At 48.3% G+C, this 25,959-nt stretch overlaps 4 protein-coding genes across 4 annotated transcripts; 3 read left to right on the forward strand and 1 right to left on the reverse strand.

The window, feature by feature from the left end:
* Window positions 1-2,910: 2,910 nt before the first annotated feature.
* TREMEDRAFT_65180 (uncharacterized protein) lies at window positions 2,911-3,997 on the forward strand (the record flags this gene model as incomplete). The annotated part of the gene is made up of 4 exons (XM_007007334.1): window positions 2,911-2,971; window positions 3,022-3,456; window positions 3,503-3,854; window positions 3,898-3,997. 4 exons carry the CDS (start codon window positions 2,911-2,913, stop codon window positions 3,995-3,997), a joined length of 948 nt encoding a protein of 315 aa, XP_007007396.1.
* Window positions 3,998-4,716: 719 nt separating this feature from the next.
* TREMEDRAFT_65181 (uncharacterized protein) lies at window positions 4,717-6,222 on the forward strand (the record flags this gene model as incomplete). The annotated part of the gene is made up of 5 exons (XM_007007335.1): window positions 4,717-4,731; window positions 4,794-5,319; window positions 5,340-5,458; window positions 5,503-5,638; window positions 5,714-6,222. 5 exons carry the CDS (start codon window positions 4,717-4,719, stop codon window positions 6,220-6,222), a joined length of 1,305 nt encoding a protein of 434 aa, XP_007007397.1.
* A 14,606-nt stretch (window positions 6,223-20,828) lies between these two features.
* TREMEDRAFT_65184 (uncharacterized protein) lies at window positions 20,829-21,619 on the forward strand (the record flags this gene model as incomplete). Its single annotated transcript, XM_007007336.1, has 2 exons — window positions 20,829-21,129; window positions 21,177-21,619. The coding sequence occupies 2 exons, from the start codon at window positions 20,829-20,831 to the stop codon at window positions 21,617-21,619; spliced, it is 744 nt and encodes a 247-aa protein (XP_007007398.1).
* Window positions 21,620-21,883: 264 nt separating this feature from the next.
* TREMEDRAFT_65185 (uncharacterized protein) lies at window positions 21,884-24,900 on the reverse strand (the record flags this gene model as incomplete). Its single annotated transcript, XM_007007337.1, has 4 exons — window positions 21,884-23,611; window positions 23,724-24,099; window positions 24,210-24,278; window positions 24,464-24,900. The coding sequence occupies 4 exons, from the start codon at window positions 24,898-24,900 to the stop codon at window positions 21,884-21,886; spliced, it is 2,610 nt and encodes an 869-aa protein (XP_007007399.1).
* Between the last annotated feature and the right edge of the window lie 1,059 nt (window positions 24,901-25,959).

The raw sequence follows: 25,959 nt of genomic DNA on the forward strand, positions 1-25,959 counted from the left end.
CTACAGATATCCTTGTCCTCGTCCTCTTCCTGCTGCAAGCGTCTACGTACATACTCGGACAGGTGAAAAACCACTTTTGAGCAAACCCAGTGGGGAAATCTCGAAAAGGGGAAAACCCGTCCCTGCCTACTGCAGCACTGCCTCCAACTCCCGCTTTCCTCTGTCCTAATCCATTGAACTCGATAGAGTCCTCTCGATTTGTTGTTACCCCGTAACACAAAGGGAGAGGAGGGGATGGCCGGGGACCGGGGACCGGGGAAGTTGGATGAAGTGCGTGGAAGTACGTCTAAGCGCAAGAGAGTTGGATGAACATCTAGGAGGAGTGGATAATATTAGCTGAGAAGATTGCTGAAGTTCTTCAGCAATCCTCGAGTGTTGTCAGTAGTGAAAGATTGATAGAGATACAATATAAATTGAGATACATTGCCATCAGTGAAAACCCCTAAAAAGTGTAACTACGTCGAGGTACGCCGTAGTTACATTCCTTTTGACGTCTGCGCCCTTGTGTTTGGGTGAGACATTGAAGTCAAAGAGTCAAGTTAGCCAAGGTTCGTCGACCGTCGGTTTCTTAAGAAGAAGTTATTCGACGGCCTTGACATCGGTTTCGTGTATGGTGAAGAGGTTAAGACGTAATAGGTGTTTTGATGGTCAAAGGAGGGTTATTCATGGTGGGATATTCGAGCAGGAAAGGTCTTAATTACGCCTTTTCAAACGTTTTTGGACTTAATTACACCCATCTCAAAAAGGAGGACTTAATTACACCTCCCTTCCTGGACCCCCAATGCATGCTTTGCATGCATTAAACACACTCTCCTCCACTCCTAACCACCTAACCCCCTAACCCCCTAACGTCGTTATGCATGATCAATACCCCCCCTAACTTGGTGCCCATAGTCCTCCCTAACTGGGAGGCAGTAAAAAGGACCCTTCCACCAGCCAAAAGACGTAATTAAGGCCCAGATCTCGGAAAAGGCGTATTTAAGTCCAAAAACATTCCGAAAAGCGTAATTAAGACCTTTCCTTGATATTTGAGATGTCAAGAAGTAGTTTGTGACAGGTGTGCCCCAAGTGAAATACAGTCGGGTCCAAAAAGTCATGCGACAACTGTCACATTCCGCTGCCACACTTGTGCACCCCACCACTTTCAAAACGCCGCAGAACAAACAACATGACATTTGGGGCTCTGATACTCCGTCTAGACGTTCTCCTGCATGTCAAGAATGGTAGGACACCCAATTTCCCCCTTGAAAAGGGTCACCATTGCCGAAGTGGTCACTTACTCCACTTCCAAGTCTGTTGCCCAGCGATTTGGAAGTCATCCATCTACAGTCTATCGTCTCCGCAATCATCGCTTGGAACTGGGTCACAGCAAGACTAAACCTTGCTCTGGATGTCCCAAAAAGCTATCCTCACGCGAGGAGGTTCGAGTAAAACACGCTTTCCTGAAGGATCGTCGACACAGCTTGCGCCAAATTCTCTCCTCCCTCAGAAAAGACGGCATTGATATCTCCCTCAACTCCCTTTGATCCACCATGAAGCGTCTTGGTCTCAAACGTCGTGTAGCTTGAGTAAAACCTATTCTCACTGCTCAGCATTGAAAAGACCGGCTTGCATGGGCTGCAAAATACAAGGATTTTGACGATTGGCCCTTGGTCATCTTTATGGATGAAGCTAAGATGTGGATTGGCGGATCAACAGTGGAATGGGTGACCCGTGCAGATGTGTCACAGACGTCGTTTCTTCTTCTCTACTGACCGACGGTCGACAAACCTCGGCTAACTACGTTGTAATGGGGCGTCGTTGTCTCACTAACACAGGGTACTCGACGAGGAACTACGGCTAACTTCGCCGTAGTGATGTGTCGAGTGGTAAATGATAGGATGATCGTCGATGAACTGCGGCTAACTTCGCCGTAGTACGTTGAACTGCTAAGTGGTGGCTCTCCTTAACTCGAAGGTTGTAGCTAATGAATATATCTCTCGCTACTGACAACAATCAAGGATCGCTGAAGAAGTTCAGCGATCTGTAAACTATCTATACTACTCCTCTCCTCTCATAGAACGTCTCTCAACTCCTGCACTGCCTCACGCTCAGTCCCCTTCGTTCAACTTCGCCGTACCTCGCCATATCCCCGATATCCTACTCCGCTCACTTCGACTAACTTCGCCTAACTTCTCCTGTCCTGCTCTCCCTCGGCTCCCTTCCACTAACTTCGCCGTAGTTCTCCGCTAGGCGGGGTTATCGTGACAAATCCCCCTTTGGTTCTCGTAACTTCGTCGTAGTTGGTCTCAGTAGTTCGAGTGGAGGTTGGTGGTGGTGAAAGGAAGGTCGGTGATGGTGAAAGGAGGGTCGGTGATGGTGGTTGTCAGGGATGTTACGACGTAGTTCGTGACAGTCGCGCCCTCCTTAGGCGCGAACGTCCTCGTGAGCTTCGTATGCATGTAATGAAGAAAAAGACACTCAGCAGGTTGCAGGAAACACAATTTGTCATATAAATATTGTTGGTAGATGATACCATGGGTTCGTTGTTAATCGGACAGTAAACTTCGTCGGAGTTCATCGTGGTTGCTTGTTGTTACCCTGTGGTGGTTACGTTGTAAGTGAGACAGAGGATTTGGGGTACAACAAACCTCGTCGATGTTCGTCAGCGTATCCCTAACTTATATGAATGTGAGACACGTAGCGTGGGAATTCTGATCGTCGCCATGGTGTTTGTTGTCGCTGAGACACCTTGTTATGCGAAGTTACCAGCGCCCTGACGACGAGTAGTCGCGTTAGTTATACTAAATACTCAGTACTTCGGCCCACTTCTTCTTCTTCCCCAGTACCAATCCTAAATCGTACTATCATCGTCTATCGATTCTCAGCCTTTACCTTACCAAACATATCAATTTGATATATTTCAACAAAATGTCTTCTCGTCCGGAGCTCAACGCTTATAAATTTTTTGCAGATCGCTATGCCGCTGTTCGTAAGTCTGTTCGTACTGTCTATAAGCTACTCTGTCGCTGATTGTTCTAGTCGCTCAGGAGGGGAACTCTCCCCGCCATGTGTCGTCCATGGGCTTTGGAGCCCTAGCCATCACCGATGGCTCGCCTTCTGCTGCTGCAGCCTCCGCTGCAGTTCCTTCTGCCACCGCGTCCCCTGTTGCGGTTACGACCTCTCTCTCCTCTGGCCAACAGGAGGTCAGACCTGCTCCTGTTGGCCTTCCGCACCCGTCAGGCCGTACTGCCACTGTGGTAGAAATCAATGATGATGACGATGAGGAGATGGATGGTGTTCGTTGTGGTGAAGAGATGGATGTGTTGGTTGATGATGGTGAGAAGGGTGGTGCCGATGAGGATGATGAGATGGGTGAGGTCGATGAAGATGAGGAAATCCTCAGCGTTGGTCTTGGTGACCCAGCGCTGTTTGAGGATAGAGAAACGTGGGTGTCAGAGATGGAAAAGTTAAGTCGTATGTCCTCTTGTCATACACCCTGTTCGTAAGCGCTGACATGTAGCTGTTCGTGATAATGAAGGTTCTCCTGAATTCCGCGTACGGCTCCAGACTTCTTTCGGGAAGAAACGGGTTGCGTATCAGGAGAAGATGGAAGCTCTGGCTGAAATAAAAGCCGAGAAACATCGCCATTCCCCTTTCGCCCACGACGAAGTATCCCCTCCTTCGGCGAAACGGGTCAAAGAGACCCCTCGGTCCTCTACAGGGCAGGCTGAATTGTTTCCCTCCCCTTCCCATGAGCCAGGGAGTGCTCGCAAGGCGTCGTTGCGAGAACAGGATAGGCTATGGCAGTTGTTTATCGATGAAAGGGAGCGATGGGAGGTCACAAGTATCGATGAGTCGTGTGATAGATGTCGGTAGGTTCCTTCCCTAGAAGGTTATACGTCTGCTGATCAGTAGCCGTGAAATTATCACGTATGGGAGATCAAAGTGGCCGTGTCTTCGACCGGTCAAACCTCATAATCGCGGATCCCGTTGTGCTTCTTGCACTTCTGTGTAACGGTACTGGAAACACGACGACTAGGTCGCAGGTTGGGTCGAACTCGATGGAGGTCTCGTGGAAGTCTAGGGGCTCTGGTGCTAATGGATCGTGTCTCCTCTGCAATCGATGTAGCCAAAGAATGATATTGAAGAATCAGCAAAGTTGGTACTTTGCTGATTGTACTATATACTGTCTACAGGTATCCGTCTCCTTTTCTCAGTCCTACTGCAAGCGTCCATGTACATACTCGGACAGGTGAAAAACCGCTTTGAGCAAACCCAGTGGGGAAAATCTCGAAAGGGGAAAACCCGTCCCTACCTACTGCAGCACTGCCTCCAACTCCCGCTTTCCTCTGTCCTAATCCGTCGAACTCGATAGAGTTCCCTCGATTCGTTGTTACCCCGTAACAAGTTTCCCCCCCTGTCTCAAGGATCCTCGCCGAGGATCCTGAACCCTGTAACCAGGTGATGCACATGGATTGTTCTTAGACACCTTTGGTGCGCCCTGACATCATACCCACGCTAGTGTGATGGTTGCCATGAAAACGCGTCACCCGCACGGACCTCCAATGTGATCGAGAAATTACTGACCAAGTTACCTCCCCGTCTTCTTTCTCTTCTTTCCTCCTCATTCTCTCTTTACCTCTTGTTTGTCATTCTTTTTACTCATCTATCATTATCCATCCATATCTTACTCATATCTTAGAGCATCCTTCCAACTCTGACCTGTCTGTGAGCATGTCCAAGCGTACTGTAAGCAATTCTCTTCGAATTCGATGCACTTCCTCCTGTTTATCACTGGCTGACGAGATTAGTTGTCCTCGTCTATCTCTTCTCGTCAAACTCGGGCCTCTACTGTGGCCATTCTCCCCGACGTCGATCCCGAACTTCTCATGCGTCAAACGAAAAGAATGAGAATTACTTCCCAAGCGCCAGTTCCCTCTCAAACTCCATTGGTTGACGCTTCTCGAAGGGCTCTCGACACCATTAAGGATCGATATCAATCCGGCCCTTCTCGCGACCAACAATCGTCTCTTCTCGATGACGAGGTCATCGAGCAATATATCGACTTCGAAGCGGGGGCAGGGCCATCTACCACTGGTGAGAACCCATCTCCTGCGAAATCTGTCGAGTCCGAACACGGTACCATCGTTGAAAATCAAAATTCTCCTGGTAATAAGTCCCCTGTGCCACCTTCTGATTCCGAGGGGCTTGTCGAGGTTCCCCATGAACTCGAAACCATTTTTCACGCCCCTCGCAAGGTTCCGGTCAATGATGAACTTGCTAAGGCTCTGGATGCTCGAAAAGACTCGGAAATTGGTGAGATTTCTACAGAATTCTGTGCGTTTCTGACTCGTCAGCTACCCTCTGGGCCCGCCTTTCTTTCTCCTCTGTTCGTCACGCTCTGAAGGATGAAGCCCTCGATCGCTTTCGCGAGACTGGGGCCATCAAGCCCACTGTCAAGTGGTTTGGTAACGCCGTGAGCTTTTTCTCCTTCGTATTCCACCGAATTCTAACTGTTAGCTTGATCGCTTGGCCCAAGGTTGGCGACTTCGTAACAAGAATGGCGCTGTTGTCCGTCTCGAGGGTGAGCTTTGCTCCGATTGCCAGCGTCGTCTCGATGGTGGAGAAGATTTTCGTGTAGGTTGTATCGGTCCTCGTGAGTTTTCCTACTCTTCCTGTTCGATATTGATGCAACTTAGTTGGTGGTGTTTGTGGAGAGTGCTCCGCGAAGGGAACTTCAAAGTGTTCGGTGAAAACCAACAATCCCGAGTCCAAATTTCGCGAGGTATCCATCTTCTTCCTTCGAACTTGGTCGATGTTGATGTAAAGGGTATTACTGTCGGAGCCCAGACTGTTACTTCCAAGGTTACCTTCGTCCTGGAGCACGAACTCTGTGCTGTCTCGGCCCGATATCGATCCCTTTCCTCCCAGGATCAATCCTCTTCTCTCACCCAACTCTCCGCTTACATTCACCTCTTTTCCTCTCTCCTTCTTCCTCTTCCCCCAGTACATCTGGGCCTCTACAAATCTCTTCATCTCATTCCTTCCAACTACACCCCTCCCTCTCCTTCTGAAACCTTGGATCATCTCACCTCTGCTGCTGATCCAACCGGATTGACTTCTTCTCAACCAGTCGCCGGTCCCTCCTCTTCTCCCCATACTCCTCTCCCCCGCAATGTCATTCGTATTCCCGCCTCGGTCCGTCGTCCCCGAGCCAATTCTACCACCTCCAACTTCTAGTGTATTTTATATCTCTCTATACGTAGCCATATTTCCTGTGTATGTATTTATTTCCCAATAAATTCCGTTGATTTTGATCGAATTCTCACTTTCTTCTGGGATCTTTTTTCCTCTTTTCCAGAAATTCACCAAAAACGGCCAACTCTTCTACATTTTCTCGTGGTTCCCAGTCATAGGCCGCATTCCCTGTGTATCCTAACCATTTTACCTTGAATTCCTCCTTTCCTCGTCGAATTCTACTGTCCACAATTGCTTCCACATGGAATTCCTCCTGGCCGTTTATTACTACAGGTGGTGGGGGTTGTATCTGTCGACCTGGTATCATGTCTCTAGGATATGGTTCCAACAACGTGACATTGAAGACATTGTGCACTCTCATTGATGGAGGTAGATCTAATTCGAAAGCATTTTTCCCCACTCTCCTTATGATCTTGAAGGGGCCAACGTATTTTGCTTCTAATTTTCGACTGGGTCTTTCCGTCGTAAGATACTTTGTACTTAGTAGTACCTGTTCTCCCTTTCTGAATTCTTCTGGTATGCTCTTGTGTCTCCTGTTGTAGTACTCTGCACTAATTTCATTCGCCATCCTGACCTGTTCTTGAACAGCCGCATGTAACTCTCCCATATCCCTCCATTTCCTCTCCAACTTGTTTGACTTTGATCGAATATCGTGCGAATGGATGTCGTAGTGTGGCACATAGCCGTAACAGGCTTCAAAGGGACACAGACCGTGGCTACTATGTGGCGAACAGTTATAAGCGAACTCAGCAATTGGTAGAAGTTGATCCCAATTGTCCATGTTGTAGTTTACATACATTCCGAGCAGGATTTCCATCTGTTGATTTACTCGCTCAGTTTGTCCATCTGTTTGAGGGTGATACGCAGTCGAGTATAAGTTCTTTATTCCCAAGAACTGACATATTTCCTTCCAAATTTCCGCCGTAAACTGAGTTCCCCTATCTGATACAATTGTTCGAGGTACTCCATGTTTTGAAAAGATCTCCTTGATGTAGATGTCGGCCACTTTGTTCGCTGTTAGTCCAGTTGTACATGGAATAAATCTAGCCATCTTGGTTAGTCGATCGACTATCACCAGTATCGCGTCGAACTCGGTCGATTTTGGTAGGGGTCCCACCATATCCATAGAGATATCTGTCCAGGGCAGTGTGGGTACTGGTAAAGAGACCAGATGTCCATACGGCTGATGTCGATGAGTCTTATGTCGGTTACAGATCTCACATCCTTTTACGTACTTTGCAATATACTCGTCCAAATGTGGCCAGTAATAGTCCTCTTTGACCATGGTGATAGTTTTGTCTCTTCCTGGATGACCCACTAGCATCGAATCGTGTCTTGCTTTCATTACTTCTAATCTTGCCTGTCCCTCTGGTATGACTACTCTGTTTTTGTATAAGAGTAATCCGCTCTGTGTCCATGATACTATTGGTGTCTCGCTGCTAGCCTGTGTCTTCTGTGTGTCCTGTGTGTTCTGGGTGCTCTGTGTGCTCTGTGTGCTATGTGTCTGTGTCATCTGTAGTCCTAGTTGTCGTATGTTTGCTATGTCTTCTGAGTCTTTCAGTCCGTTCTTGATGAGTCCGAATAATGAGTCTTCCCGGATTGCTCCTCTTACTATGTGTCTTGGTCCTTTGTGTTCTGAGTCCATTGAATTCGATCCAATTTGTTCGTGTGTTGGTAGCAATTGTAGCCAGTTGCCTTTGTTAAGATTCGGGTCCTTGCTACTCCCTCTTCCCGGATGATAATCTCCTCGTCTCGTCAGAGCATCTGCTCCCCCATTTTTGCTCCCTGGTCGATAAGTGATCTCTATGTTGAAGTCTCCCAATATTTCCAACCATCTCATCTGCCTTCGATTTAGTTGTCGTTTGCTTTGGAAGTATTCTAGGTTCTTGTGATCGGTAATGACCTTTATAACATCACTACTGTTAGCCAAGTAGGGTCTCCAGGCGACCAAGCAATCCACGATGGCTAATAATTCTTTCTCTCCCACCGTGTAGTTTAGCTCACAGGGCGTCATTGCTCGAGACCAGTACGCTACTGGGTGAAGTTCGGTGGTTCCTTTTATTGATGGGTGAGGAAATCTCTGAGACGCTATCGCACCTATCGCGCAATCGGATCCATCGGTTTCAATCCAAGTCGGTCGGGTTCTATCAAAATGTCGAAGTACTGGTGCTGTGGTGAATGTTTTCTTTAGATCGTCAAAAGCCTTTTGGCATTCTTGTGTCCAGTTCCAAGCTTGATCCTTCCTAGTCAATTGTGTGAGAGGTCCCACAATATGCGAAAACCCCTTGATAAACCTCCGATAGAAATTCGCAAAACCCAAGAACACTTGAGTATCCCGGACTGTCATGGGTTCTCCCCATTCTAGAATAGCTTTCACCTTTTCTTGATCCATTTCGATCCGTTCGTGTCCTATTACGTACCCCAGGAACTTCACTTCATTTGAACTCCATTCGCATTTCCTCGGACTGACGACCAAATCGTTTTCAAGTAGTCGATCTAACACCTTTTGGACAATGATCTGATGGTTTTCGATCGTGTCGGAGTATACCGTGATGTCGTCGATATAAACTACTACCCCTTCGTCAAGTAGATCGTGAAACATGTCTTGTAGAAAGTTCTGAAAGGTGGCTGGTGCATTACACAACCCATCCCTTAGGACTGTGCTCTCGAAACTGCCGTATCTTGTTCGTAAGGCAGCTTTATGTTCATCTCCTTCCTTTATTCTGACTAACTGGTAAGCCCCTTTCAAATCGAGTTTAGTGAAGATCCTTCCTAATTGAAGTCGATCGAGTAGTGTCGAGATGAGTGGCATTGGGTATGAATCCTTGATGGTTACCTTGTTAAGTGCCCGGTAATCTGTAACTACTCGATAGGGAATGACTCCTTTCTTGGGGACCAGGAATACTGGGGACCCATAGGGCGATTTACTTCTTCGCAGATGTCCACTAGTCAGTCCATCATTGATCCACTGCTTCAGGAAAGCATCCCCATGCTCGTCCAGTTGGTAAATTGGTCCTGGTTTTAGTTCAGCCCCTGCTACTAATTCGATTTCGTGGTCACATTCTCTTCTTGGTGGTAGTCTTCTTGCTCTTTCTACCTTGAATAATTCGAGGTATTGGTGCCATTGTGTCGGTATGATTTGTCGCAGTTCCTCCTCACTCATTTCGTCCTCCCCTTTCTCCAGTGTTGCTCCTCTTATTAATCCTTCTTCTAATCTTGGGTATTTCCAACCAGTATCTCGTCCAATTCCGTCGAATTCGATCAGTCCCTTTCCACAATCGATCCTTGCCCTAAACTGTCTCAAGAAATCTAGTCCTACTAGTACTTCTGGTCCTTCGTATGCCATAACATCCAGTCGAGTTGCAATCCTGAGTCCTTTTCCTAGATCTAATTCTGCTTCTACATATTCGGTCACTAAGGTCGCGGTAGTTCCATCCAGGAACCTAATTTTTCGTGGTACCTGATATTGTTTCTTTGGGAATAGATGGTATAATGGACAGGCCGGCTGCACATACCTTCCTGTAGCCCCGGTATCGATTAACATTCCAATCTGTAGGGTATCTTTCTTTGTTTGTATTTTTATATATATTATGGCCGAGTCATTACTGAGATCTATTGGTATCTGAATTCTCTGCGATCCGGGCAGATCCTGGCCGCAAGTGGTCGCATCACTTAGGCCAGGTAGTCGTTTCCCTCTTCTTCAAAGGTCACCGCCATTCCTCGAACTAATGGCCCTTTGGACCCAGTTGGGATCGAGTTCGATCCACTAGGAATCGGTGAGCTATGCGGGTTTGGGGATCCCCTAATGTTGTTTCTCGTATTTCCTCCATTTGGACAGTTGTTGGCGTAATGTTCTGGACTTCTACATTTGAGACAACGTCGGTTCTCCCTCCTCCAAGTCATTTCGTTCTCGCTGAGACGTCCTCCGTCCTCTGTCCAAGTGACCGGAGGGTCATTTGGTAGACCATAATTCATCATCCCTGGTTTTCCACCGGGCAAGGGTCCTCTACCAGTCGATTGTGAGTAGCGTTCTACCGGGTTGGGCAAACTAGTATCCAATCGCATCGAATTCGATCGAGGGGGAAGCCAGGTCGTCTCATGTTTGCGTCTAGCAGCCCATCGATTTGCTGCAATCATCGTTTCAGCCATCCGTTGGTTCTCCTCAGTCCCTATCACATGCTGTTTGAAATAGATCCAGTCCGATTTGGTTCGAGGGTCGGTGTTATTTACCACTACCACCTTCAGTAGCTCTTCCTTCAGGCCCTGTATGGCTGAGGCGATTTTCATTGCATCTGGTACCTTTCCAAGGTGTGTGGACCAAAGTTCGAAGTTGGCAAAATACTCGGCGGCCGTATCAGTCTGTCTTAACTCTTGCAATTTCCTCATAGCCGTACCTGCCATGTTACTATCTCCAAATTGAGTTCGTAAATGCTGAATGAATTTGTCGTAGCTCTCTAGCCATTCGGTCGAATTCCATATACTTGGATTGGTTATGGCCGGGGTTATAAGCATTTGAGGGGTGCCTCGAAGATACCCGTACATGAACAGGATCTTTCTGCGATCGGTGGCGTACTCTGCCCCTTTGAATTCGAAGTTCATGTGACATGCTGCAAGGAAGTTGTCCAATTCTCCTCGTTCTCCACTGAAGGTAGGTGGATCCGCACACCTGGTTCTTCCTGTTCGTTCGTTGTTGGTAAGTTTTGGCTCCAAACACGGCTTGTTTTCTTCGACTTCGATCAAACTTGCCCCTTTCGATGTGAGTATCTGTTGGTTCTGTCGGTCAGCTTTCATCGTAGCCAGTTCTTCCCTTAATGTATTTTGTTCCTTTTGTTGCATCGTCATAATGGCTAACAATTGTGACAACTGCTGCGATAATTCATTTAGCGGATCTGGGGTAGTGGTAGTAGAAGTGAGATCATGTGAAATGGTACTTCTCGAAGAACTTGTTGGTATTTCTTCCTCTGGGACCAGCCCTTGTTCCAACTCCTCTTTTTCTGGTATCATTTTCCGCGCTTTCCCTCTGGTGAGCATACAGTACTCTCCGATTCGACCCAAGGTGCGTAAGGCTGATTCTTCAACTTGTAACGGTACTGGAAACACGACGACTAGGTCGCAGGTTGGGTCGAACTCGATGGAGGTCTCGTGGAAGTCTAGGGGCTCTGGTGCTAATGGATCGTGTCTCCTCTGCAATCGATGTAGCCAAAGAATGATATTGAAGAATCAGCAAAGTTGGTACTTTGCTGATTGTACTATATACTGTCTACAGGTATCCGTCTCCTTTTCTCAGTCCTACTGCAAGCGTCCATGTACATACTCGGACAGGTGAAAAACCGCTTTGAGCAAACCCAGTGGGGAAAATCTCGAAAGGGGAAAACCCGTCCCTACCTACTGCAGCACTGCCTCCAACTCCCGCTTTCCTCTGTCCTAATCCGTCGAACTCGATAGAGTTCCCTCGATTCGTTGTTACCCCGTAACATTCTGGCCCCTGCTCGTTCTGTCCCCCCAACACCGCTCGGGACATTCCTCCTAGACCTTCTGCTCCCCTCGGCCTCCCCCACACTCCATCCGCCGCTGTTCGCCGCCGTCTCCCCACAGCCCAAGACGGGGAATATCCTTCACGCTCTCCTTCGGCGAACTTCTCCTCTCCTGGCCCCACCTCGCCGTCACCCGCCGTCCGTCGCCCACCTAACTCTCCCGTGGCCGGACCGTCTCGTCTCCCTGCCACTCCTTCAGGAGGTCCGTCCCGTCGCACTCCTCGTCGTGCCTCTTCCGCCGCTCTTCGGCCTTCTACTCCTGTGGCTGGCCCATCCCGTCTCCCGGCTACTCCTTCTGCCGGTCCGTCTCGTCCCACCAGGAGCCGTCCTACTCCTGTCTCAACTCAAGAGGATTTCTCTTCAAGTCTCCCCCCTGCCCTTGGGACCCGAAGCCGTCAACCATCTGTCCCTCCTGCTTCCGGGCTCTCAACTCCTGCACCTCCTGTGAAAACTCCTCCGAAATCTTCGAAAGGGAAAGGCAAGAATAAGAAAGCTGTCCAGTTCGAACCGGCTGTGGTGGAAGACGAAAGTACTCAGCTACCAGAGGAAATCTTTCCTTCCCTCGACCACCCCACTATCGCTCTCGATCCTCGGATACCAGAGGAGGACAAACAATTAGCCACCTTCCGTTCCGTTATTATTGGCTTAACCACGCAATTACAAGCCCATAGACGAGATACGGCGAAGCTCGTCGAATATTGTGTGAAGCTGGTCTCTGCGATGAATACTCTCTCTCGGACAATGGGAACTCTTGTGAACTCCTCCGACATAGGGCCATTAGGGCGAACTGAGTTAGCTAGAGTCTCCCGAGAGCTCACAACGGACATGAGCGACTTCTACCGCAATCTCTTTGACTCTCCTTACCTCCTGAACCCCACTGAGTATATGCTCCCCCCTACACTGGACTGGTTAAAACCATCTCAACCGGCTCGACTCAGTTCTCAGGATGGTGCTTTCCTCGATATCCTAACTCTTCCAGCAGACTGTCTTAGAACACTTCGTCAGTTGTGGAAATCACCTAGTCTGAATGTCGCTCGTGATCCTGCTCTCCACTCCGCTCACATTCTCGCCTTTAATACAGCATGGAAGGAGACTCGGGCCCTTCGACGGGCGGTGGGATCGAAGGTTACCGAGAGTAGTTCTGGGGGTGGTCCTGCACCTAGGAACGAGGAACAGGGAGGAAGTTTGCAGCAGTGAGTTGTACTTAGCTAATGTTGTACCTGTTGTATGAATTACTTCCTCGTTCGTGATCTTACCACTCGTCCTTTCGTCGGCTTATCCGGGTGAAGTTTGTGGAACTTCGCCAATATGTCATTAGCTCCGTCCACATTTTCTACTGGCTCCCATGATACTGCGTCATCCGAGCCTTCGTAACCCAACCATTCCACTAGATATTCTAACTTCCCTGACCTCTTATTTACTCTCGAGTCCACAATATCCTTTACTTCCCACGACTCTCCTACGTTATCTACCTCTACTGGGCCAGGTGGTTCAGCTTGCTGACCAGGAAATACCGGAGGGTGATAGGGACGGAGTAAAGAAACATGGAATACATCATGGATACCTGCCATCGTTCCTGGTAATTCCAGTTTACAAGCATGAGAACCTACCTGCCATACCACCTTGTACGGCCCACTTTGTTTCACATCCAGCTTCTTCATCGGTCTCTTAGTCTTAATGTTCTCTAATGACAGCATCACTAGGTCACCTTCCACGAAGTTCGGCGTAATTCGATGTTTCCTGTTGTATCCTTCGGCGTACTTCTCGTTAGCTTTCTCAATCCCCTCAATACATTCCTTATGTATTTCGGTTAGGTCTCTTACTGCTATTGTAGCAGCAGGCACCTCAACTTCACTAGCCTTAATCTCTTCAGCCCATCGAGGGTGGTACCCATAGTTCGCATAGAATGGGGTCTTGTTTATCGCGGAATGATGGGTATTGTTATAAGCAAAGCTAGCTCGAGCAAGCAGCTTTGACCAATCATTCTGCTGGTAGGAAGTGAAGATTCGAAGGTATAATTCCAGGGACTGGTTCGTTCGTTCGGTCTGTCCATCAGTCTGTGGATGATACGCGGTAGAGAGATGTAGTCTTATCCCGAGACTATCGGTCAAGTTCTTCCAAAACTTCGAAGTAAACTTCGATCCTCTGTCTGATACTATACTCTCTGGTAACCCATGCTGGGCCACCACATAGTCCATTATCAGCTCTGATAGCCCAGCTGCGGTTAACTTCGTCGTGGTTGGGATAAACATGGCCCATTTTGTCAGTCGATCCACGACCACTAAGATAGAGTTATATCCATGGGAATTTGGGAGCTCTTCGATGAAATCCATCGAGATACTTGACCAAGGTTTTGTTGCTACCTGTAGGGGTTTAAGTTCTCCATGAGGCTTCTGTCTGTTAGTCTTAGCTCTCTGACATACCGCACAACCAGCGACATAGTCTTCTACATCCTTCCTTACTCCAACCCAAACATAATCCCTTAGGATTAGTTCAAGGGTCTTCGCCGAACCTGGGTGACCAGCCAAAGCCGAGTCATGTCGCATCTTCATGATCTTTAGTCGAGCGTCGGCGTAGTTCGGCACATAAGTGCGATCGTCGAATGCGAGGAAACCTCTCTGGGTCCACCCCCCACGAAGTATTAGAGGAGATCGCGAACTACGGCGTAGTTCGGTGATTGATCCTGGTTCCTGTACATCATCATGACACGTCGGATGAGAACACTCAGCGCAGATAACTCCTACTAACTCCTCTCTAACCTCCTTTACGTCTTCGTCCTCCTGAACTCCAAGTATCAGATCCATAGGCTCGACAAGATCCTTTTCCTTCATTTCCCTTGTCCCTTGCAAGGCTCGAAGGAGGTGGCGCAACTCCGACGTGGTGGCGTCAACTTCGTCGAACTTCGGCAGACCTTGAATAAGGTTACTCTCTTGTATCATGGTACTTCCTTTTCCCGAGTGATAATCCGCCCGTCTAGACAACCCGTCTGGAAGGCTTGCTTGAGTCCCTGGTCGATAAACCATTTTAAATCTGAAGTTAGCTAACTCTTCTACCCACCTACCTTGACGTGGGCTGAGTTGCTTCGGTTCCATCCAGTAAGTGAGATTTAAATGGTCGGTAAGGACCGTGGTTTCCACCTGCAGTAGTAAGTGTCTTCTTCTTCTGAAACCCTCAACTACGGCGAGGAACTCCTTTTCTCCTACCGTGTAATTTAGTTGGGCCGTATTGAACGCGCCTGACTCGATGGCGACTGGGTGCTCTTGCCCAGCCGTATTAATCTGTGAAATTATGAAACCCCAGCCGAAGAACGAGGCATCTGTCTGTAATATGGTTTTCAATGTGGGGTCAAAGTGAGCTAACACCGGCGCAGTACACATCCTAGCCTTCAATTCCTTAAAGGCTGACTCCTGTTCTGCTCCCCACACAAACGGTACCTCCTTCCTCGTCAAATCATTGATAGGTCTAGCAATCTTCGAGAAGTTGGGAACAAAACGCCTGTAATAGCTCACGACTCCAATGAAACCCCTCGACTCTCGTAGATTCTTTGGACGTGGGAAGGATGTGATGGCGTCAATGTACTCTGGATTAACCGATACACCTCGAGAGGAGACCACAAAACCCAGGAATACCACCGAATCTCTTTCGAACTCGCACTTACTAGCTTTCACGTACAAGTTCGCTTTCCGCAGCACCTCAAAGACCTTCGCCGTAGTTCCTCGTAATTCCTCCAATGTATTCCCATAAATGAGGATATCGTCAATGTAGACCACGACTCCATTCCCTAGCAGTTCTCTAAACACCTCGTTCAGGAAGTGTTGAAAGACAGCAGGGGCGTTTCGCAGCCCATCACGAACAACAAGAGATTCGAACATACCATACTGTGTCCTGAAGGCCGTCAGGTGTTCATGCCCTTCTGTCACCCTCAACAATTGGTATGCCCCAATTAGGTCTAGTTTGCTGAAGTACCTTGCCTTTCCAAGTTCTTCGGTAATCTGGCCTATTAATGGGAGGGGGTAGGCGTCTGGTATGGTCGCTTCGTTCAGTTTTCGGTAGTCGATAACCATTCGCCATTGTCCCTCGGCTTTCTTCGGTATCATAAACATCGGTGAGCCGTACGGCGAGTTACTGGCTCGAATTCGGCCAGCGGCGATTTCGCGATCTAGTATGTCTCTCAGCGCGCGTCTCTGATCTTCTCCTTGAGCATAGAGGGAGGCGACCTTCAGGTTCGCCCCCTCCTTAAGCTCAAACTTCAAATCGTAGGACCTCGAAGGGGGAAGGGTCTCTCCTCCCTTCTTCGGATTAAACACGTCAATGTACTGGTGGTATTGTTCAGGAACTACCTGGAACAACTCGTCTTGTTCCTCCGGGCTCAGCTCTTCGAGCTCATCTTCGCCTCGGAGGTCTGTCTCGTCGGTTCGGGTCCTGAGCCCTATGGCTGCCAGGACCGCAACATCTTTCGTCTGTGGAAAGGGAGAGGATAACTCTTCCTTTTCACTCGGCAAGGGTAGGGGAAAGGACACTGCGCTTTCCTCATTGTTCGTCTGGGGAATAGGGAAGGATATCATATTCGCTCCCCCATTCAGGATCACCCCTTCTTCTTTCATCCATTCCCATCCTATCACGACATCCGCGTCGCAAAGGGTGGTAACATCCAGCTTAATTGGGCGAACCTCGCCTAACTTCTCAACACCCAGACTCACTTCGACAAACTCCGTAATGGGTCCAGCCACACTAACCGAGCCATCGAACATGTGAACAGGTACACTCACAGGGTATTTCCTCTTCTCCTTCCTAATCTTCCTGGCCGCCTTGGGACTTATATACGAACAGGTCGCTCCAGTGTCCCACAAGGCTGTTAGTTCAACTCCGTCGACATACACATTAGATTTGGGTTGGTTGTTACAGGTGGAAGGGATTAGGGTATGACAGTCGTTTATACATTTCGGAGTGGTGTTTACGGATTTATATACACATTTACCTGGTCTCATCAGCTCTTTCCTTTTACTGGGGGTAGGAACAGTGGCCGAGAGAATATGAGTGCGGACCCGCCGAGTCTCGCCTATCGCGACGGGTCCCCATCTTTTTCCTCCTCGTCCATCCCCCGCTCTCCAACATCTGCTTCCTCCCTTCCGACTGCATTGATCTTCTTCCTGTCCCCAAGAGGGACGGCATTCCCCCCGGTGCTAAATCTCCCTTCTACTCCAGCATTTTGTCCAAAAGATCGCAAGGGGATGATCCCTGCCTTGATCTTCGCCGCTATTACAGGACAATCCCGGTTATAATGCCCTCTCTCTCCACATCCAGTACACTTCCCTTCCTCTCGACGCTTTAAAACCTCATCAGCACTGGGTCTCGGCCAACGGCGATTTAGTTCGTCTACATCCGTTGGTATCGCCCTTCCCCCGTTCGTGCCTCTAGGCTGCACGCCCTCGACCTTCGCCGTAGATTGCCATTTCTCCTGGCTCCCCCGCTCCCCTCCTCGATTTACTTCCTCTCTCCTCTCCCCCTGTTCCTTTACCTCCTTCCTCTTCTTCTCATTCTCCTTTTCCACCTTTCGTTGATGCAAGCGATTGTCCATGGGGACCACGAACTCGATTAATTCTCGGACGGTCTTGAAAACTTTTCCATGCCGGGCAATTTCATCCAGCAAGTGGCTTTTCAGTCCGTTCTTCGCCCGGTCTACGAGGTTTCCATCATCACCCCATCCTAATACCGCTACATATCGCTGAAAGGCGGCGAAGTACGCCGAAGCCGACCCATTCTGACGAAGCTCGTTTATTCCCCTTGCGGCGGTTCCTTCTTCGTCAGGGTCTCCGAAATTGGTTTTGAGATATTGAATAAACTTCTTATAATCTAAAAGGTGTTCAGGGGGATCGTCCTTAGGTAAGTCCGGCTGGACGGCAAGAAGAGGAGTTTCACGTAGATGTGAGATCATGAAAAAGATTTTTACTCGGTCGGTGGGGAACTTGCGGGCGTTGATTTCGAAATGGACTTCACATTCTGAGATGAATGCCGTGAGCTTTGACCTCTCGCCTCTCCACAGGTCTGGGAGGGGAAGCTTTATCCCTCCACCCATCTCAGCAACTCCTGGGGTCGCCGAAGCCTGTCTTCCAATGGCGAGCCGTACCCCTTCCGAGATCCCCTCGACTATTCCTCCAACCGTCTCCTGTTCCTTCTTCTTTTCCTGTTCCTCTCGACGTTTCCTCTCTGCTATCATATCCTTATTCATCTCCATCATCATGTTCATTATCGCCAGCATCATCTTCTGTGTTGTGGCCTCCTCCTCAGTTCCTCCTACTACTTCGCTCCCGGCCGAACTGAGCCTACCTCCTGTGTTCCCTTCCCTTGGTCGTGGGGTCTGTCCCGAGTCTTCGGAACCTGTCCTCACCGCTGGCGGTTGTGATAGTCCGGTCTGCTGGGGGGGTGGTTCAAAAGGTAGGGGTGGATAAAAATCGTCGCCTTGAGTTGATCCTTCGGGGGTATCAATTGCACCAGGCAATGGTCCCAAGCTTTGTCTTAATTCCTCCAACATCCTCCTCTCCGTCTCTTCTGCTGTTTCTCCTGGTCTACTCATACTTCTTGTAATTCTCCTCTCTGGCTGCATACAATCTCGAACTTCTCCGAGGTTTGTACGGGTCGTCGGTAGGAGCGATCCTTGATACTGTCACAGACGTCGTTTCTTCTTCTCTACTGACCGACGGTCGACAAACCTCGGCTAACTACGTTGTAATGGGGCGTCGTTGTCTCACTAACACAGGGTACTCGACGAGGAACTACGGCTAACTTCGCCGTAGTGATGTGTCGAGTGGTAAATGATAGGATGATCGTCGATGAACTGCGGCTAACTTCGCCGTAGTACGTTGAACTGCTAAGTGGTAGCTCTCCTTAACTCGAAGGTTGTAGCTAATGAATATATCTCTCGCTACTGACAACAATCAAGGATCGCTGAAGAAGTTCAGCGATCTGTAAACTATCTATACTACTCCTCTCCTCTCATAGAACGTCTCTCAACTCCTGCACTGCCTCACGCTCAGTCCCCTTCGTTCAACTTCGCCGTACCTCGCCATATCCCCGATATCCTACTCCGCTCACTTCGACTAACTTCGCCTAACTTCTCCTGTCCTGCTCTCCCTCGGCTCCCTTCCACTAACTTCGCCGTAGTTCTCCGCTAGGCGGGGTTATCGTGACAAATCCCCCTTTGGTTCTCGTAACTTTGTCGTTGTTGGTCTCAGTGGTTCGAGTGGAGGTTGGTGGTGGTGAAAGGAAGGTCGGTGATGGTGAAAGGAGGGTCGGTGATGGTGGTTGTCAGGGATGTTACGACGTAGTTCGTGACAAGATGGAGACGCTTTTAATCCAGCCTGTGTGATACCAGCCGCAAAGAAGGGAGCCGGTGTGATGGTATGGGCGGCGATTTGGCTTGGAGGAAGGACGGAACTGGTTCGATTTGATCTTTCTGTGAGTACAGGAAAGAGGATGGGAGTTACAGGGGCGGTATACTTGGAACAGATTGTGAAGAAGCCGCTATTGGAGGTGTGGAAGAAGGTAGTACAGTTGTGGAGAGGATATGGGACACCTTACATCCTACAGGACAATGTACCCCTCCATTGGACCCCTCCAATCCAAGCATTTCTGTCACGTCCGTGAAATAACTTGTTTCCAAAAGACCGACGGTCGACGAACCTCGGCTAACTTGATGATTCTAATTCGATGTCTCACCCAACCAGGAGGGCGCAGACGTCAAAAGGAGTGTAACTACGGCGAGCTTTGGCGCAGTTACTCTATCTGGGGATTTTCTCTGATGGCGATGTATCTCGTTTTGTATGGTAGCTATCTCTATCAATCTTTCACTACTGACAACAATCAAGGATCGCTGAAGAACTTCAGCGATCTTCTCAGCTAATAGTATCCACCACTCCTAGATGTTCATCCAACCCATCCGCGCTTCGACGCACTTCGGCCAACTTCCCCGAACCATCAAACACCCAATCCTCTAACCTCGTCTAACTCCGCCGTACCTCTGCTTCCTCCATCCCTAGTCAACCTAACTTTGCCTAACCTCGTCGCACCTCGGTTCCCTTCACCCTTAACCTGTCTAACTTCGCCTAACTTTGTCGTGGTTGGTCTTAGATGTCCTAGGATACGTGTAAACCGAAGAGGTCAAGAATTGATGGAGGTTTGATGGTCAAAGGAGGGTCGTTGTTGGTGGGATTTAGGGGTGTCACGACGTAGTTCGTGACAATTTCTGAAGAAGCACAAAGTCCGATACATCGATCATCCAGCATCCAGACCTCAATCCTATTGAACATTGCTGGGCCATTGTCAAGCGCCAACTTAAACTACTCCCTCAACGTCCTACAAACCTTGATGAGCTATTTGAGGCTGCAAACAAGCTATGGATGGAGATACCACAGGAGAAGATTGATGCTTGTATTGAGAGCATGGAAGCAAGGAGGAAGGCAGTCAAGAAGGCGAAGGGTTTTGGTACAAAGTACTGATTGCCTACACAAGTCATCTTAGTAAGTTATCTTCCTGACAGGCATATGCATCAGTTGACAAAGTTTCAGGTCACTAGCTATCTTGATGCATGAGTTATGAGGTTAGACGGTTAGGGGATGTGTAGGAGGAAAATTGCACGGACCAAATTTCATGCGCGAAGTTGCATGACTTTTTGGACCCGACTGTAGGGATTGCCCTGGACGTCCACTGTACTCGTACTCGCTGTTAGTCAAGGTGATCCGGCGATTACGGTGAGCTCGGTGAGCTCGGTGACAGGTTCAATCTTACCATTTTAGAAGTTCCGGTCATCTCGGGCATGGTAGTGGAACCTGTGCATCAAACGAGATCAAAATGGATATTCTCCCTTTTCGGTTTAGTCCCAATCTTCGGAGAATGATGATCCGTGCGACTTTCTCACGCTCCGTTGGACAACTTCCAAAGAGGTTCTCTCTTTACCCCCTATATCTACTTCTTTCTTCAACCATCATCTCTCTCTCTAAGTTTCAATTCATTGCCCATCATATCTGGAACTTGTCAGTGTCCAACACAAAGTCAAACATGTCACTAGTAGTAGACATGTCCGAGCAGAGAGAAGTACAATCATGTGAAGAGCGTACATTGACATTGCAAGAACTCTCCGAGGATCTAACCAGGTTTGTCCTAAGATGCACAAGGGGGGAAAAATATTACTTTCTAGAGACAGATAAAGCCATTTTATACTCGGGGGCCTCACAAGGATTACAATTCATTACAGAATGGGTTGCATCCACGGATTCTGATTACAAAAGATTTGATGTAACCGATGAAGATGTAGATAATGTGATCTCTTGGTGTCAGTCAGTTCTGCTGCAGGGCAAAGGTGAGTACAAGGAGTCACCGGCTTACTGCTTACTGTCTGATGAGTAGAACTTGAACCAAAAGCAACAGAGGATTGTGCTTGGTACTTGTGGCAGATCTGTAGAGCCCCTTTTGATAAAATCAAGTCTGAAAAGCGAGCAACACGTAATAGGCTTCTGAAGGACATATATGTAAAAATATCAGGGAATCGGACAACTAGTGGGAAAACAGGCGCGGATGAAGGTATCAGACTTATGATGCATCTCCTGAGCTGGATGACAATGGACAAGGAATTGTCATTTGGGCTGGAACGCAGTAGGGTGATATTCGATTGGGCGCCTAAATCCGCCTCAATCCCACCGAAACAACCTCGGCGGTATCGACAGAATAAATCACGTGTTCACCAGGTTGGCGCTGAAGATGGCAGAGGAGGTAGCGGAGCATCAGCATCAGCTTCCCAGGTGACCGAAGTTCCGGATCTGAATGATACAACCCTTATCACAGAGTGGTAACTCATATGATGCCAAAAGGGAGATCCTTGATATCATTTTGTTCTGCAGTGTGTTGACTTCTTGTTGGAACAAAGCTGGATCAGTTTGGAGGCAACTTCAGAACAAGGTGATCAGCAGATTGATAATTGATGCAGTGTCCTATGATCATGACGAGTATATACTATACATCCACGCTTCTTGTCCTACCCTTCCCTTCCCCACCTTCTCTTCATCCTCATCCTCGGTTCTACCCGTCCTACGAAGCAACGGATTTGTGAAGTTTGATCATGAAGGATACTCATATCCGCTCCTTCTCTTTCCTCCTCTTCCCATACCTTGACCTTGACCCTCTCTTCCCAATCCCATTCCATACGCACCTCCGCTATTCCCTCTTGCTCCTTGCTCTTGTTCTTGAACCGAATAAACCTGTGGGTTCTGATAGACCGAACGTCTTACTTGTCCATCCCCAACACTCTTTCTCCATTCATCCGCATTTTTCAAAACTTCCATCCTTTCCACTTTTTCTTTCCCTCTCCCACTCGCACTTCCACCACTTGCACTACCTTGACTACCTCCCATCCTCTCCTTTTCCTTTTCTTTCCTCAACATTTCCGCTTTTTCCCTTTTCTTCTGAGCTTCCCATTTCATCCTAGCTTCCGCAGCTTGAACCTCTTCCCTCATTTTGGCGGTCACGGGTTCTTGTAAAGAACTTAATCTTTTCCTATGTCTTTCTGCTAATTCTTCAAAAGTCATCGATCTTTGTGGACGTGGTTTTGATTGAGTTGGATGTAAAATAGAAGCAGCAGAACCTGTAACGATATGTTGATTATGTGATGATGGTTCATGATAAGTCGAACGTCTTTCTCCGATTTCGTTCTTTTGTCCTTGATGTTGACCATATCGAATAGATTGATCAGTAGAGAGAGGTCTGGTTAGATCCGCCATGGATCTTCTACCTTCTCTATCATCCTTATTCCATCCTGATTCTAATCCTGAGATTTCGTGCATGCTTTTAGTCCTTCCTCGCCTGTCGTCCATTCCTAACCCCGGATTCAAAGGGACATACCCTTGGATCATGTTCGTATTTGGTGTTGAAGATTCCCTATCGAGTACCATCGAACTTGCGTTTGAAAATCTACGTCCGGAATTCATTCCCATTTCCGCGGAAGACGCGCTGGAGGGATTGAGACCCATGTTAAGAGGTGTCATGGGTGTTCTTGCACCTTCTCTTGACGGATCCAAATGTGACAAGAGGCTCGGGGTAGGTGTGACAGTTCGGGTCCGTTCAAGTGAAGAATGTACTTCTTCTCTAGCTTTTTTAACTTCCTCTCTTGCTTTTTTGACTTCTTCCAATAATCGCATTTTGTTCGCTAAATCTTCATCAATAAGAATGGTAGATTTGTTGTTTGGAGGAGTGACAGGAGAGGTAGAATCGGAAAGAAGACCTTCAAGACCTTCGAATTTGGAGATACTAGGAGCTTGCGAATTATGTTGAAGGATAGGAGTACTAGTAGTTGGCGAATCAAGTGCTAACGCTTCGTATGTGCTCGTTCTTGCCGAAGCGGGAGAAGGTCTAAGAAGACTCAAAGTAGACTCCGCACGTCCACTCCTTCCACTCCCAGAACCAGGGTCAACGAAAGAAAGTCGGGGTAAAGTGCCATTTTCATAACCCGGGGTGCCAGGAGTTGGACTGCGTGGAGAGATTCCTGTCGAGACGGAGTTGGATGTACCATGACCGTGTTTCTCTTCCCATTGACTCATCTCATTACCGAGGTTTTTGAATCTCTCTGCGGCTTTGGTCACTTCTTCAGCTTCGATCCTAGCTTCTTCTTCTTCTCTCATTTGCTTTAAACGTCTTTGAAGGATATTAAGGAGAGGGAATTGAATGGCGCCACCCATGATGAAGATGGCAGCGAGGACACCCAGTTCGATCATCATCGTTTGTGTGAGGGGGTAACGCATGTTGTCGAGTTTGGGGAAGAGATCGTGAAAGCCTAGGTTGTAGATATAAAACTGAATATTAGCATTCTCGTCATGTCATTCGCATTCAAATTGGGCCCTTGTGTGACTTCTGCTGATCATTGATGATGGTAGCAGGAGAAAGTAAGAAGGTATGGGCACTGACCTCTTTTAGACCTCCTCGGGAATAACAATCAATACCCAAGGTGACAGCGGTAGCACCGATTAATGCCGTCGATACCAAAATCATATGTTCATGTAAGATCGGCACTAATCCTCCCACGAACCCGGCCACAGTCAATCCACCCAGTAAACCCCATCGACCAAGAGTAGAGGAAATGAGACCCCCATGTCGAGTAGCAAGCAAGAACCATCCGAGAGCAAAACCGCCTGTCGCTGAGATCCAATATTTTGCAAAATTGAAGAAAAAGATGCCGATGGCTGCGCCGAAAAAAGATGCGATGAGACATGCTAGGAGGTATAATCCCCTAAGGGTGGTGGACGGCGGGGAAGGGGAAGGGGGCTGAAGGTTTGGCTCAACTCTGTTAGGTCAGTTGAAGGTTCCTTCAAGGGATGATTTCCTTAAATTTCTCACGGATCCATGAGGAGCACATGATACATGCAGGTTGAAGGATTTCAGTGGTTGACTTACCCAAATCGGAGGATCATGACTAGTGTGAAGAGCATAAGGGAATAGCCAGATACGATGGCGAGAGAGGACCTGTGTGTCAGTCATACTTATCATTTCGGGGCTTCGTCATCAATGTAAATACATCGAGAGCCACCCGCTTTCCACATGAGAGTTGGTATTCTTACAATGGAGCAGACATGTGTATGATCTAGACATGGTAGGGGCGATGTCAGAGGATTTGAAATCGAAACACACTGGGGTAGGAGAATACTTACCATCGATTCTTTCCTCCTAAGCCTGCTACAGGTATCCCAGTAAGAATCATCACTGCTCCAAACGTCCCGTACGCAGGGTCGATGACCACATGAAAGGGTAGCCATTGATCGGTCTCATTCCATGGAACGGTAGCATTATCTAACGTCGCGTTCCCCAAAAGTGTCCCATTACCAGATAAAGTGCTATTCAACGTCGGGGCGGTTGAGTTGAGTGTCAAAGTCAGGGCGAAAGTGGTGCTTGTCGGTGAAGCCGAGCCGGAGGAAATGAGCTGAGTGATGGTGGTCGTGATTACTTCGAGTGTGTTATTCCCCTTCGTGGTGGGGGTCGGAGTGGGGTCGGAAGAACCCGATTGATTCGATCCATTCGACACGCTCGAGGTGGTCGACTGAGCATTGATAAGTGAGACAGCACAAAGGAGCGGTAATAGCAGACGCATGATTGTATGAAGATGGAGAATGAGAGAGAAAGGTATACTGTACACGAGATATCGCGTTGGTGTTGATAGTGGTGTTGGTTCCAAATACGATTATCGGGCTATCGGGTTTGTGTGAGAAAAAAAAAGAAAGAAATGTGGATCGTTTGTGTTTCTCCTTTCCCTCGGGTATAAGAAAGGGATCGTTGGATGAGGGACAGATCTGTTGATGATCACAAAAGTCAAAGGACCCCACGCGTCCCTGTTCTCGATCCAGTAGTCACCCCCCCGATGTCGATAAATTCAAGGATAGGAAGGGGGGAAGTTATCCGGTATGAATGTGAGACAAGGATGTATGAGATTAGTCTCAAGAGGAGTATGGGTGAAACTATAGTACTCGGACTGACTGCTATCAATGTGAGTGGGTGAGTCAGGGCGGAGGTACTAGTAGATCTTGGATCCATGGGGCGGTGCCCGACGCCCTCGTCGAATCCCACCAGATCGGCGTGGGCGCCGTTGGTGGATGTGACATGCCGCTGCCGCACGGAGCAGGGTTGAGAGTTGGAAAGAGTACGAAGACGGTGACGCGTTGGGTCAAGGGATGCATGTCGGATGGGTCGGATTGTGGGTGGAAGTAAGGCGTTAAGGCGAGGGCACGAGGGGATATGAGGTGAAAGGGGGAATACAAGGTTGGACGATTCCGGCATCTCACAGCTTTATGCATGCGGCGTCACGCGCATTTGGGTCACGTTTTCGAGACTGTCTGCTCCCTTTCTTCCTGCCTGGTACAAATGATACTCATGTGATCATGGTGGACTGAAGCAACGAAACACAAGTTGACAAATCTTCTTCTTAATATAGGGTAGAGTATGACACATACAAGTACAAACAGTCATCTGTCCATGCTGGCAATCGCGGAACTCCGATGTGTGACATCAAACATCCCTTGATCTCCTAATGCACGAAACAACCTACAAGTAAGTACGCGTCAACGGTCTTCTCTTTCTTGCCTGGTGTAACTCATGGAAAACATGCATCTTCTCTTCATAGTTCATCATCAAACGTTCTAAACCATCCAATTCT

This window comes from Tremella mesenterica, assembly GCF_000271645.1.
Source record: "Tremella mesenterica DSM 1558 unplaced genomic scaffold TREMEscaffold_13, whole genome shotgun sequence".
Lineage (NCBI taxonomy): Eukaryota > Fungi > Basidiomycota > Tremellomycetes > Tremellales > Tremellaceae > Tremella > Tremella mesenterica.